Source organism: Morone saxatilis, unplaced genomic scaffold (assembly GCF_004916995.1).
Source record: "Morone saxatilis isolate NCDOM2014 unplaced genomic scaffold, NCSU_SB_2.0 Contig19, whole genome shotgun sequence".
Classification (NCBI taxonomy): domain Eukaryota; kingdom Metazoa; phylum Chordata; class Actinopteri; family Moronidae; genus Morone; species Morone saxatilis.
The window spans coordinates 22,597,410-22,611,972 of record NW_023339751.1 but is presented as its reverse complement, the minus strand read 5'-3'; the positions used below and the strand labels follow the sequence as shown (position 1 = coordinate 22,611,972).

At 38.4% G+C, this 14,563-nt stretch overlaps 1 protein-coding gene across 1 annotated transcript in view; it reads right to left on the bottom strand.

The window, feature by feature from the left end:
- Nucleotides 1–221: 221 nt before the first annotated feature.
- Nucleotides 222–14,563, bottom strand: part of LOC118329461 (inactive pancreatic lipase-related protein 1-like) — a gene marked incomplete at its 3' end in the record, with an annotated part of 16,127 nt that continues 1,785 nt past the window's right edge. Inside the window, 9 exon segments of the mRNA XM_035663657.1 lie at nt 222–389; nt 2,906–3,020; nt 3,563–3,692; nt 4,944–5,062; nt 7,752–7,868; nt 8,111–8,230; nt 9,606–9,714; nt 10,742–10,876; nt 12,337–12,456. Coding sequence (XP_035519550.1) covers nt 222–389; nt 2,906–3,020; nt 3,563–3,692; nt 4,944–5,062; nt 7,752–7,868; nt 8,111–8,230; nt 9,606–9,714; nt 10,742–10,876; nt 12,337–12,456 — 1,133 coding nt within the window.

The following is a 14,563-nucleotide window of genomic DNA, read 5'->3' as shown; positions in this document are numbered from 1 at the left end:
AACTCTACCAAGTGAACTAGGGCACTGTCCATGGACTGGACTGTGTTATGTTGAGAGGTGTTCCTAAGTTTATGTCCTTCCCACTTACATACACGAGGGGGGGAAGAATATTAGAAACTCCTCTGAATATAATGGAGTCCAATACAACATATCAATAACTATGACCTGTATGATGAACTATGCTCAACCTAATAGCAGAACTTATTATAAAAAAAACTTACATCTTCTTGTCTTTTCCTCTCTGCAGCTCCACCTTGGATGCACCATACTTGGGATTCAGGGGGTTAAAGATGTGGTTGTTCCACCGAAACTTCACCTCTGTCACATCACCCACATCCACCTCAGCGTCGATCAACACTTCATAGGTCCTTCCAGGCACCATCGTACCCCTGGAGAAATGTCACAACAGACCGCACTCAAAACACGCTTCATAAATTGTAGGAATGCATTTATTTTTTGAAACTCTCCCTCCTTAGATGGCTTTGACATTGCAATCCATTACTGTAACAGAGTTGGCTGGTGATACACTGGTACTGATACTGGTACACTCATTCAACATTGCATGAAGAGAAAGAGGAGTCAGATATTATAATATAATTATTTTGGACACAACAACTCTAACAGGAAGCAGAGTTTAATTTTTGGGGAATAGGGTGGAATACTTGGCTGGAGTTAGAACAACATCAGAAGATGATAATTTAGAGGGTTAGAATTTTTTTTGAAAAGAAAGGTTGTTATTTTTGTATATTAAATAATTACATGAGAATGTGTGTATACAGATATGCACAGTACAGTATGTATCTATACACCAATCAGCCATAGCACTATGACCACTGACAAGTGAAGTGAATAATCTGGTGACTATCTGGTTATCATGGCTCCTGTCAGTGGGTGGGCTATTTCAGGCAGCAAGTGAACATTTTGTCCTTGCAAAAGTTGATGTGTTTAGAAGCAGGAAAAATGGGCAGCGTGAGGATTTGAGCGACTTTGACAAGGACCACATTGTGATGGCTAAACGATTGGGTCAGAGTATCTTCAAACCTGAAGCTATGTGGGGTGTTCCCGGTCTGCAGTGGTCAGTACCTATCAAAAGTGGTAGTTTGTTGCGTATGGGGCACACTGGAATAACTTTACTATGATATTATTTAAGAGCGAGCAACGCGTTTCACTTGCGGCTTCCTCAGGTTCACTCAGCAAAAAAAAATAAATTATAAAAAGTTATTCCAGTGTGCGGTGGTCAATTCTGATTGCTTACTATATGTACAGATATGTTTGTATGGTGGATACTATATGCTATACAACAATCTTTGATGTAACAATGAGACTACAACGGGAAGCTTTCCCTTTATTATTATTTATTTTTATGTTTTTTTCCTTTTGTTCATCTTTTGTTTCATTTTTTGTGTTATTCTGGATGTGTACATATATATCCTTTTGACCTTTTGTAATAAAAAATATAAAAACATGCAATAAAATAATACTTTTGCAAAAAAATACTATATACTAACAATCCAACTACCTTTCCCTTTGTGATCACCCAATTATATACTACGGTAGTTCCTTAAAACTTTCTATATTTTTGTATTAATCTGTATTTTTTCATCTTTATTGCTGAAAACATATTTGAATGATGTCAGATTGTATTTAATGCCCTGATCCAAAATTGTTCAAATCAAATGGATCAGGAGATTTTGAATACGGCAAAAGCTACACGTACAGACGCTGTGGCCGGTAGACTAGCTCCTTCAAACTTCTCTGTTTTTGTTGTAATAGTATGTTTTCAGCTTCATAGGCGATCCACCCAGCCAGATCTGCCAGACCAACCCACCACGACAGGTGCAGTTGTCCCAGGAAGATAGGAAGAGAGCTGGATAGGAGCCATGCTGGACTGGCTTGGACTTATGGCTGCTCCTGGCTAGTGTCCAGTCTGGACAAAATGGAACTCCAGATGGCCGATCAACAGGAAATCAGAAACTGTTGCCCACATCTTTACAGGGACCTGCAACATCCTGGATCCTCGACGAGATGAAACCATATTGTCATCACTATCTTGTTGCTGCTGTTTGCATTCCCGCATGGAGACGCAAGTAAAATGATGTCATCAGTGTGTTTTTTATTTTAAAATAATAGCATTTTGTAACACACTAACACCAGGACATGACTCCAGGGGACTACTGCATTTATTATATATTTTATAATATGTATTTGACATTTTGGTTATTTATGTCATATATCATATATATGATAGTGTTATATAACGCTTTAAATGGACCGAAGACTAGAAAGGCGCTATACATGTACAGGTCCATTTACCATTTACCAAAGTTATGTATACTTTATTGCATTTGCAATTGTAGAATGGTGTTTTGACCTCCAACTATGGCTCTTGCCCTCTATACAGGCTAGGAATGTTTTCATAGAATGTAGATATAACATAGGTCAAGCTTATATTGTCTTTTTAATGCAGAAATAGATTTAATGGGTGAAGGCATTGGTGAAATCAACCTAATGTGTTCCATACTCTACTTCTTTTAAAACAGCAGTCTGACATTCTGTGAAGGAACTATATAGTGGCTCATAGTGAAACCGTAGCTTAAAAAGCTTAATGCCCACTGCCTCTGCTCCTGGCATGCAGAGATACTGTAAAAGAGGAGATGAAAGGTACTTTGGCTGAGCTGTAAAATTACACCGTCAGTGAGTATCTGCAACTGACCTGATCTGTCATTTAGGCAGCAGGGAGTCACATGATAAGAGATAAGATAAGAGATGGTGCAGTTGTTCAAACTCTCAGGCTTGGTCAACAAAGAGAAGCACAACATCCTAGACAGCTTTTCCCCAGCCAGGGATGTTTAATGGACTAGAACCTCATAGTGCGTTCCACAAAACAATGTTATAATGTTCTTACACATAAAGCTGGTACTCCTTGGTGCTGTCATTATCTCTAGTGAGTGCCACATACATGAAGCCTGGGTTGGGCCAGCGGGGACCATCCAGGGTTACTGTCGCTCTGTAGCTGTAACCTAGAAATGGAAAGAAATAGAAAGCAACTGAAAGCGTTATGAACAAAGTGAAGAACAAAGCATGCACTCGGACACTCGGACACACAAAAACTCTTGCCTTCTCTTATCTATTCTGCATTTATGTGTTATATATATGTTTGGCCTCCAAATCTTTTTTTCCAGATTTAAGAAAACATGTCTTTGATAAGACCCCAATAAATGTCACATCATCATGATTTGAGTAGTTTTTTCAGCAAAAACTAAATTTGCAGAAATGACCATTCCCACAGTAATCGTGAATCATTTCATCACAATATCTGTCAAAATAATTGCAGTATAATGTTTTTACCATACTATAAAAACAGCTCATTCCAATGTAACTAAATACACAAGAAGTGATTATAAACTAATGAAAACATACCTATGAATCCTATGAATATTATATTCCATTTCTAAAAAAAATAACTAGCCCTAGGTTACACACTCAAGCTTTAAGCAGTGCTGGTTCCTACAACCTATGTTCAAGTTTTTTTTTGCCGGGACAGGAAGGACAGGGTACTTACGGCCAAATGGGTTTAAACTGCCTGTGTTGAGGAAGTACTTCATCTTTGAAATGCCATCAGTCAGAGTGAACCTTTCAGCGTAGTGGCCCATCAGAGGACATTTGTTGTCTGCACATGGGAAACACTTTCCCTGTAAAGACAAGGACACAGTGAGGTGTGAAGAATGAGCTCACCCTGTGATGGAGTGTCTTTCCCTGTCAATGAATAGTCAGGGAAAAGACTTTCCCCCCTATACTCCTTTAAAATGTTGCAGATTGCCACCTTATAAATATGAAGGCAGAGAATGGCGCTGGTTTTGTGATAAGTTACTGTGTGGGAACAGGCTGACTTTGCGGCTGTCAGCTATGGCTGCAGGAATAACACCAGGGAGCGTTTACGAGGTGAACGACAAGGAGGTGCTGTCATCTCTCAACAGGGACATAGTCATATGAGGTCATGCTCGGCACTCTCCGGGCTTCCTTTGATCGGCGACATGTGTCCAAAGCAGGGATAAACTGTCATTAACACCAACAGCTGCAGATACAAGCCCTCCCCGTGGAAGACATGAGGGAAGCCCATTTGCATCGCCCCCTCCACCGCAACACAAATCCAATCTTGCCGAATCAACTTCTAAAACCAAAGAAATGGTTCACAGCCATATCAGTGTCCCACAGCAACAGGTGGCTGTCCCATACACATGCTAGGACAGTAGAGATAAGGGCCCCTTCTCCTTCCCCAGACCTCCTCTTGTCTGAGCCCATCTGATAGCCCTGAGTCACTTTTAAAATTGAGGAGGACATAAGATGCCTCCCAGATCCCTCATCTGTGACCTCTACCACCAGACGCTCATATGAGTATGATACACGGTTTAAAGCCGCCATATTTACAGTAGCCCACAATGTACACATCAAACACCTTTTGTATACCTATAAGGGAAATTATTTGAATTTGGTGCCTAGATTCTGAGTAGATCTACTGTATATTGTATCGTAATTCTTCTGCACTTAATAGAGGAAAACTTTCAAATGCAGGACTTTTCTTGTAATGGAGTATTACAATATTAGTATAATATATATACAGTATAATATTTGGTACTGCCACTATAGGATTTTATCTCCACTTGTTTATTTATTAAGGATGTGTTTCTCATTACGGTAAGGTTATTTATGCTAAAGGAAGGACTGAAGCTATATTTCTTCTATTTCTTTCTATTTATGATCCTATTATGACCACAGCTTTAACACTTCCAGGTCAACACACTCAGTTATTTAAAATAACTTTGAACACCAACCAAAGAGACGGAAATTTCAGTTTGTAGAATGTGTAATTTACTAATGTCTCACTATGGAAATTCTACAAAAAAAATAACCACTTAACCAAATAATAATAGCCAAAGACTCACAGCAGCAAAACTGTCCTTGTCAGAGCAGGGGAATCCTACGAAGCCTTGGGATTTGACTATGCTTTCGCTGTAGTATTGGTAGGCTCGGACATGGTTGCAGGCATCAAACTTCATGGTACCTGGCAAAACATTGGAGCAGTTGATAGCAGGGATGAGGAGAAGAAGTAAGAGGGAGCAGTGTTAAAAGAGGGTAAGCTAAAGAGGAGTCAGTGAAGAGATGTGAATGCAGATTTGAGTCTTGAATTTCAGAAAAGTATGATCTCATGACCTTCTGACCATGGTCATTATGTATTGCTGAGCACGAGAAAGATCTAACAGATTAGAAGGCTGAGAAGTTGACAGAGAATTATTTTTAATAATATAATTAAATTCCCTGCCATAATTGTGAAAATCAGCACAGAAAATAAGTTGACGAGGATGTTACAGTTTGAGAGTCAGCACCAGTAAATAAATAATAAGGAGAATCTTAGTTAGAGTTAAAATGTGAGACAGAGAGACAGTGTCGGGGAGAGACAAACATAGAAAGAGGTCATGGCTTCTGTTGTTTTCTCTTCCAGTACAGGGCAAACACCAGGCGCTCCAAGACCTCCAGCTATGCAGCCTGGCTCCCACTCTCCCTCTCTTATCTATAGGATCAAAAGTGGCAGATTCAGCTGTGCCAACACCCCCACCCTCCAGACCCAGGCATGGCACCAATGCTGCCACTTGAGCCTTGCTTCTCAGCGGCACATTTCAAAAGAATGCCGTCGTCATCCATAGCAGAAAATATTTATTCAGATTGGTCCAACAGGAATAACTCTGCCTGGGGTTTCTTTACAATTTTCCGTTGGGACAACTCCAATATTCCACAGGGGCTCTGCATTGTAAGTTGCATGGCTGAGAAAAAAGGATATATTAGTCAGTGTGTTATGTATAAAAAGCATGCCGGTGATGAAGCCTATAGACTTGAGACCACTGGACGTGTAGTGTGTAAAGCATCAAAGTAGTGTATCGAAAGGTCACTTCAAGTGTTTGTAAATGTACAGATACTTGTAAACTTGATTTTACTTTGTAGCTTCTCAAGGGAGAAACCAACAGAAAAACCATGGATCTGACAACCTTGGATTTAGTAGATTAGACCATTCAGAAAGCAGAAAGAAATTAGGATTTTTTTGATTGTTGTATTGTTTATGATGTTTTTGTTTATAAAATTATTATTAGTATTTGTTGGTGCCAGAGGTGGAAGCAAGTCGTAAGTCTCAAGTCTTTGTACTCAAATCCCAAGTCAAACTAACTTTGGGTTTCATGTCCTAAACAAGTCATAATGTACTCTTTCCACCATGTAGTTTTTGTATGCAAACAAAATTGTCTTTGATAAATTTTTTTCCAACTGGTGCTCAATAACCTTAAACGTTCTTCACAGTTCTACTGTGTAACTTAATTGAATGCTGTCTGACTAGTCCAAACAAACTGGATCTAATGAATTAAGTGCCAACTTGCTGGAAAAAAGTAGGGTTAGCATTAGTTGATTCAGGAAATAAAGGTAAATTAATTGATTTGTGGCAAACGTTTTGAATGACATACTTTTCTTCTTCTTCTTCTTCCATATTTGGGCTTGGGGAGAGGTCAAAGGCTCAAGCTCAGGAGAAGTCACGAGTCATTAGTGTTAAACTCAAAGTCAAGTTGCAAGTCTTCTGATTTTGTCAGGTATAATCTAAAGTCATTAAATTTGTGACTCGAGTCCAAGTCACGTGATTCGAGTCAACACCTCTGCTTAATGCATTTCATGTCAAAAAAGGTTTGCAGATTAATTTGCTGACACTCATCAATGAGACCCATTTTCTGAGATGTCAAATGTGTAATGATGCTGGAATCATTAATGCTTATGTAGCAGGGTGGGGAAAATAATGGCATCGTCATTAACACCACAAGAGGGCACTGTCGCTTTTGGGGTACCTCTATGAGCAGGAGGGATATTGGGGAACTACAATTTTCTTTTCCTAGGATGCTGAAGGAATGACTCATCCTACTCTCTTAATGGTTAGTACTAGTTGTCTTCACTGGTTGGGTTGGTTAGATTAAGCCATGAGGATTAGGAATGGAATTGGGTTTGGGGTAGAAATATGAGGATAACGCAGTCAGAGGCAGAGTAGGTAAAAAAATATCTTTTGGGGAACAGCTTAAAATGAGACTGGGAAATGGGAAGCCATAACCAAGGTAACCTGGGAATTCTGGCTGTTTTGGATGTTTTGCTTTTGCACAACATCAAGTGACAAACATTGTCCACTAATTTCAACTAAAGTCAAATTGCTTTATTTTCCTAAACTTAACTTTACTTAATTTGTGCAGTGGACAATGACATACAAGACAACTACAGCAATCACAATCATAGCACAACACAATCATAGCACAGCCATGATTAGTTAATCATTGTGTGTAGCCATGATACATACAGTACATACCAATTCACATACAAATTTGAATATATTTATTGGATGTTAACAGAAATGCCGAGAACAGTCTATAGTCTACTCCTGTGATTGACTGTCGTAATGGAGGCAGATTAGTATCATTGCTTGATGACTCAGTGTTGTTGGAAATCTGTTGTTAATGAAGGTTAACATCTTACACCTATTGTCTAATTCATATTTAGATGCCTTACCTTAAAATTGTGGTTTGATGGTTATTATTTTTCTTGTATAGTGGTGTATGGTGTCCTGCCATGATGATGATGATGATGCTCTGACCAGTTAGTATGTAGTTAAGTTTTATACATTCATTGTAAAATTGTACTAAACACCTTTGTTTGTGTTTCTCTGTTTATCTCACCCTCCCAGATGGCATCCAGGTCAGTGGGTTTCCCTTTGTTGGTGGTGCAGCCAGGCATCAGCTCTCCTCCATTGGGGTAGAAGTCAATATGGCCCACAGATTGTAACATCCCCAGACCTGAGAGAATGGAAACAGAAATCAAATTTGATGAAGATGATAATTTTATTTCAAACTCTATGAAGCAATGGTAACATACTGCATTAAATTATTGAAATTGGCTTAAATATTGTTTAGGTGTTCATTTCTGTAAGCATTTGTCACATTACTACACACTACTTCTTACCAGTACAGTACTGTACTTATACTGAGTGAATACTTTCCATTGGATCACATTAATTTGGATCAACAGTGATGGCTACCAAGTTTGGAGTTGAAAGGAAGGCCATCCGTGTGAATGACATCCACAAAGGTGGCATCGCTGGTGTCTAGACGCACAGCGACATTAGTGTCCTGGAAGTAAGGTTCAACTGGGTCCAGTCCTGAGCACAGAAAGAAATAATCAAATCAAATAATCAAACATGTACAAAGACAGATTCCAATGTATAGACTGTGCTGTTTCAGCAACCTAAATCACCTGATGGACTGCAACAAAGAAGAGCATCTTTTACCCAAAAAATTATTTTCGAATTTGATTCATATGGTTGCATAAAATAGCATCAAAAAGGGGTGCCCAAAATGTGCAAAGTCCAAGCTCTCTTCTAACCAGAAGGTAATATGATAAGCTGGTGCAGTTTATGTCATCCCATTCATTCTGTGTCCATAAGTATTTTAACTAATTGCATTTTTTGGCAGTGTAGTATCAAATTATGAACAGTTTTTTAAACATGTCACTCTTGTGGGACTACTTGACAGCTCGAACGATATATGAGCTGATATTATTGCAGACATATCGGCATCAGTAAAAATTATTTTACTGTTATTCTTTAACACAGTTATTTGTTTAAGAAATCAAGCCTTATAAGTACCTTTGCAGAGTAATATCAATGCACAATTCACATAAAAGGGGCTATGAATGTTTTCCCTCTAAAACCTGTGTCGGCATCAAAGATCAATCAAAAAAGAAAAAAACAAACAAAGTGGAAGTAACTTTGACTATGCGTTTGTATCTTTTGGAACACTGAATAGAGAACGATAGAGCAAAAGCCTTCCAGTAGAGCTTAGCCCAAGACATCCCTTCCCCTCCTGGAGTGAGTAGAAGTCTTATTGGAGCTTAAAGTGCATCAGGAATACAGGGCAAGTTATAGAGCTCAATCATTGGCACATTAAAGGAGAAATGTTTTTAGCCTGGATTTAAAAATTGCTACTTTTACGACACATCTAAGATCTTCTGGCAGTTTTTTCCAATTGCATAAAGTATAATAGCTGAATGCTGTCACCATGTTTAGTTTGGACTCTGGGCTGCACTAACTGGATCTAAGAGCCCCACTCGGTTTATATTCAGGCTTAATGAATATAATATTCAGAGATATACACTACCTCACACTGATCTGCCAGGGTGTATCTAAATATATAAAACAATAGACAAGGTACTCATTGGAAGAGTGAGTAAATGTTACCAATAGGTTGGGCCATTTTCAATCAGTACATGAAACTGGTCATGTCAGTAAATTAAATGTAATCATATGAGTTCAAATACAGTTACAGAAAAAATAAAATAAAATATTGTGGTTTTGAAACTCAAAAACAAATAATAATAATAATAATAATAATAATAATAATATTAATAACAACGAAATAATTTTCAGTAGACCAGAGTCATTCAAAAACTCTACAATAGATGTCGCTTAATTTTAGACAACAGTGATTGACTTCAGCTGACAGGTTATTTTATTGTGAGGACTGTGGCAGGGGTACCTGTGATGCGTGCAAGGCCAGTGATCCTGCTACCAGCATCTCCTGCAGCGTGAGCTCCGATGCCGTGTCCGATAATATGGAACACATCAGCCTTCTGCCTGTAGTTGCTCTGCAACATGTAACATACAGTATATGTTCAGTTCAAACACACTGTATCTAGCGCACTATCATACATACGCAGGCATATGTCTGTGCCCTTTCCACCCTTTTTCATTTATTTATTTTAGTTGTTGCTTCTGTGATTACACCAATTCTCAGCTTAAATAGTAAAAAATTTCACATAAACTGAAGCATGCATTTTGTATGTGTGTGTGGTATATCCTGTGCTCCTTAAATTTCATCAGCCTTTTTAAATCTGTCTCTTGAGAGTACCCCAACTTTATGCAAGTACGACGCTAAATTCCTGTAATACTCATCTAAATTTAAAGGAAGGGAGCTCCATTGGCTGCACTAAAATGCAGATACCCTGCAGTGTACTTCTCCCTTGATTTATGAGCTCAGTAAAAAGTTTCCTAATGAGTTTAGGGTCTTAATATCTAGTTTCAAGTCTTCTTCCATACAGCGTGATGTTCATTTAGTAAATGATGGTCTCATTTAGAGTAATATAGACAATAAAGCAGGGTATGTTTTAGGGCATGGCTACCTTGTGTGAGTGTGTGTGTGTTAAACTAGGCAGTGCTGATCAAATAAGAATCAAGATTCTGTTCCTGCATTAACTATTTCAAACCTAAAATCATTTCAGAAACTTTTTTTTTCATAGTTTATCTGTCAGGTGACCAGGTGTGTGACCAGGCGAGCAGCCATTGTTTCCTGCTACGGACGAGTTGAAACTGCACAGCCAATGAGAGCAGCTCAACTCCCAGTACGTCACCTCAGCCAAATTCTGTGAATAGGTTTACACAAGCTTTCCTAGCTTAGCACAAAGACTGAATCAGGGGGGAACTGCTAGCCTAGCTCTAAGACTATCTCTTGTGATCATCTATGATGACTATCTCTGTGCAAGGAATCAGACAGCAATAAAGCGTATAGAGAAAGAATACTTTGTTGTAGTTTTTTGTCAATGATTTATTTATCTACAGAACATGTTGTGACCTATCTATAGTATGCAGTGACAGTCAATGAAGTAATGTATTTACCATGAGGAATGTGATCATGGATGCCACCTGAGCAGCCACCACCCTGGCATTATTGGCAGCCTGGGCATACTGAGTCTTCACACCTTTCTTCCACTCCACAGCAATGCAGTTCACACTATCCCACTTCACCATCACCTAGACACAGCAACAGGTTTTATGCACCTTGACCCAATTTACAAAATAAGATTTTTTGGGTCAGTCAATAAGTAAAGAGTTTATGATTTATGATAATTTATTCACATAGCTCCTTTCAAAATAATAGTAACAAAGTTCTTCACAATAAAATAATAAAAAACATTAAGAATGAAATATCAAACAGGCAGGACAGTAACAAACCCAAGAGAACAAAGGAGGAACTGACAAATAACATCAACAAAAGAGCAAAAGCATTACTTAATAAAAAGAAGATAATATAAGTCAGTTGAATAGGATCATCTAATAGTAACAGGTGACAACTATTGCAGAATTGAAGGGCAAAGACAGGTAATGGTCTTCTTTTGCCTAATAAACACTTTTTAATCTAACCAGGAAACTTGTAGCTATTATACAATCATTCAGAAATGTACTCAGGGGCTTCATCATACAGTAATGTAGTTGTGAAGACACAAAAGCATGGACTAATTTCTCAGAACCGGGGAAAATAATTGTAAAAGTTTCTTAAAACAGTGAAAAGTCCCGCGAAGACAAACTAAGCTCTATTACAGGTTGATATTAGAGGGTAAAAGTCCCACAGACTGTTGCAGGATCTTATAATTAGCACCTCTGTTTTTTCTGTTTACACCTTAAAACTGGATTATGTAATAACATCACAAAATGTCATACATTTTCACTTAATTACATCTGCATTTTGTAATAATCTGCCACATTTGTAATAAACAGCATTGTGTTTTGTAATAAATGATTACATATTGTGGTGGTTATTACAAAATACAGAAATTGCACATGTTTTATGATGAAAATGTAATAATAACTTTATGCAATAACCAAACAAAATGAAACTTCCCAAATATTAAATTAGTGTCATGTGACCTGTGGTGCCCCCATTGGTGTTGCAGCTGACTCTTATTTTAGTCTAAATAGCTACATAAAAGCAGTAACAAGATCAGCTTGTTATCATCTTACAAATACAGCCAAACTCAGGGACTTTGTGTCAGATGCCAATCTGGAAAAACTCATTTACTATTTACTCATTTATTTCTGGCAGGGTTGACTACTGCAATGGTCTTTAGACAGGGCTCCCCAAAAACACCACCAAAAAGCTTGCTCAACTCCCACATTTTTTAATATCCACCATAATATATAATTATTTATTTATTTTAAAATGTATTACATAAACTGTTTATTACAGATTGTTACAAAATCCAGTTGTTATTACACAAGGAACTGAAATTGTATTCCATTTTGTCAAGTTATTACATAATCCAGTGTTCTAACATAATCTCCATTATACTGGAGTGGAAGTTGAAATCTCATGGACAAATATCTGAAAAACTGCACAAATAAAACCAAAAACAACAGATACCACTTGAGGGGAGTGATAAAATATGAAGGGAATATATACTTTTTAAATGTGTGTTTTTCAATCAAATTCTTACCTTACACATCCCCTGTGGCCAGTCCTCGTCTCCTTTTTCCAAATAACCAGGAATGATGAATCGAGTCTTTCTTTTTTTATTGTAGTTTGATGCCAGGATGGACTGGTCAGTCTTGATCTCCTGACGGTTTCAATAGAAAAGCAATTTAGAGTTTAAAAGATCGGTTAACATTTTTTCAAGTCTGTCTTAATACAATACATTCATGCCCAAGTGTACAAGAGTTAAAAAATTCAGCAGAAGCTAATTTGAGGCTTCAGCAGTGTGCATCTTCCAAGTGCAAGTTACAGGGTCTTTGTTTCCCTGGACAGTGTGTCTGTGCTGAGCTACGCTGGAAGGATAGTAACACAAAGAGGGAATTTAAGACTGTAACTTTGGAAAATTGAGACATGTTGGAGCCTTATATTAACATCAGATAAAGTTAAGAATAAATGTTTTCCTCTTTTATGCCCATTGGAAACAGGAAGTGATCTTTTAATGTTCAGTATGAACAGGAGGAATTATTACAGCAAGAGAACCCTGTTCTAATGAGCATGAGCACCTCACTATTTGTTGAAGACAGACTTGAGAAAATGTAAACATGTGCTAAAAGTTGTGTTTTTATATGTTTATTTTGTCATTCAATTTGGTAAATAATGAATTCCGTATTTTATTGGATTTATTATAATTTACAGTCACATTTTGTACATTAAAAGAACCTTTGAACAACGGAGGTTTACAGAAGCTAAAGAAAGTCAGCAAAGCTGTGACAGAAAGTATAAAGGCCAGAAAAAACAAGGGCAGTGTATCACACCATCCACGCTGTAGTCATGAGTCCAGTGCACTCCTCTAAATTTGTTGATTATTTGGGGGCTCATATTTGATCTATTAAGTTAACTGTTATATTTCCCGATATGAAGGTCTGTGTGCTGGTCCAAAGCTGTCTCCACACTACCACAGCTGAAATTATAGAGGAGGAGAAATACAAACTTTTATAGTGCTGGGTATCAACCTACATTTGAAGGACCAACCAAAATGTGGGGAGTGAGATCGTGTTGCCAAGGTTATTAAACCCCTGAATTCCTAAAATAAAATACCAAGGACAATACCTCAGCGTCATCAGTTAGACACAGTCCTGCATAACCCAGTCTCACTCCCAAGTCTGCTTGGTCAGTGGTCCTCCAACGAGTCAGGATGACAACATAGTAAGAAAGTCTGCATATTGAGGGGGTGGGGTAGTAGTACCATAGTATTTAACTCACAATCTTTTCCTAAAACCCAACCAAGTAGATTTTGTGCCTAACCCTAAGCAAACTGAAAAGTGTTTCACAATGTTAACCACAAAAGCTTTATTTTGAAAATCTAACTGAATGTTGCATGTTTATTGTTGCTAACTTAACCGCAGAGCCCTGCGCATCCAGAAATAATGGTAGAGGGGTATATTTTGAAGCGATTTTGAAGTGTACATCCACTGACCAAGTGGACGAGTAGGGAGCGTTTCCCTGCATCATCACAAGAGAGATCAAAAGTCAAAGCCTGTAATTCCACACAGAAAGTACAGAAAAAGGTTCTAAAAGAGTTCTAAAAATAAATGGATACACAAAAGACAACATACCTACTCTAAGTGCTGTGAGTTTTCTCACACCAGCGTCAGACTGCTCCTTTATATTTTACACTTTGAATTTTCTGCATTTGAAGTGTTGTCGTTTACTTCTCGATCCACTGCACTTGAAGATGTGTGCTGACACACTGAGTTTATTCCATCCTCTCTTTACATACACACAGTGCTGTGAGTACATTACATGAGTCCCCACTCGCTGACCCACCCTATAACTGTTTATTTTCTTTACAAGAATGAAAAACAACCGGAGCAGGTCAGACAGGATCCCCAGTATGCTGACGTGGGCGCTCTCACCGTGCTCCATATTGTTTAGGTTTGTTGGCCATTATTCACCCATCGCAGCAGTGATCCCTGAGGAGCTCAGAGCATAAAAAGTTCACACAGACCCCCGAGTTGAGTCATAGTACAGTCATTAAAGCATCTTTTCTCTTCTTCTTCTTCTGCTGTATGTGGGGTGAGGGGGTCAGTGCCTGCTATTACCTCATCTTGACCCCCACCTGCCTCCCCCCTGCTAACACTGGCCCTCACTTCTGAAGACATTTGTGTAAACACAGCTGCGTTGTTGACTTTAAAGCCTGTCGCTCCTTTGAACCCCCCTCCCCTCTGAGATATTGGAGGGTGCGCCCCCCC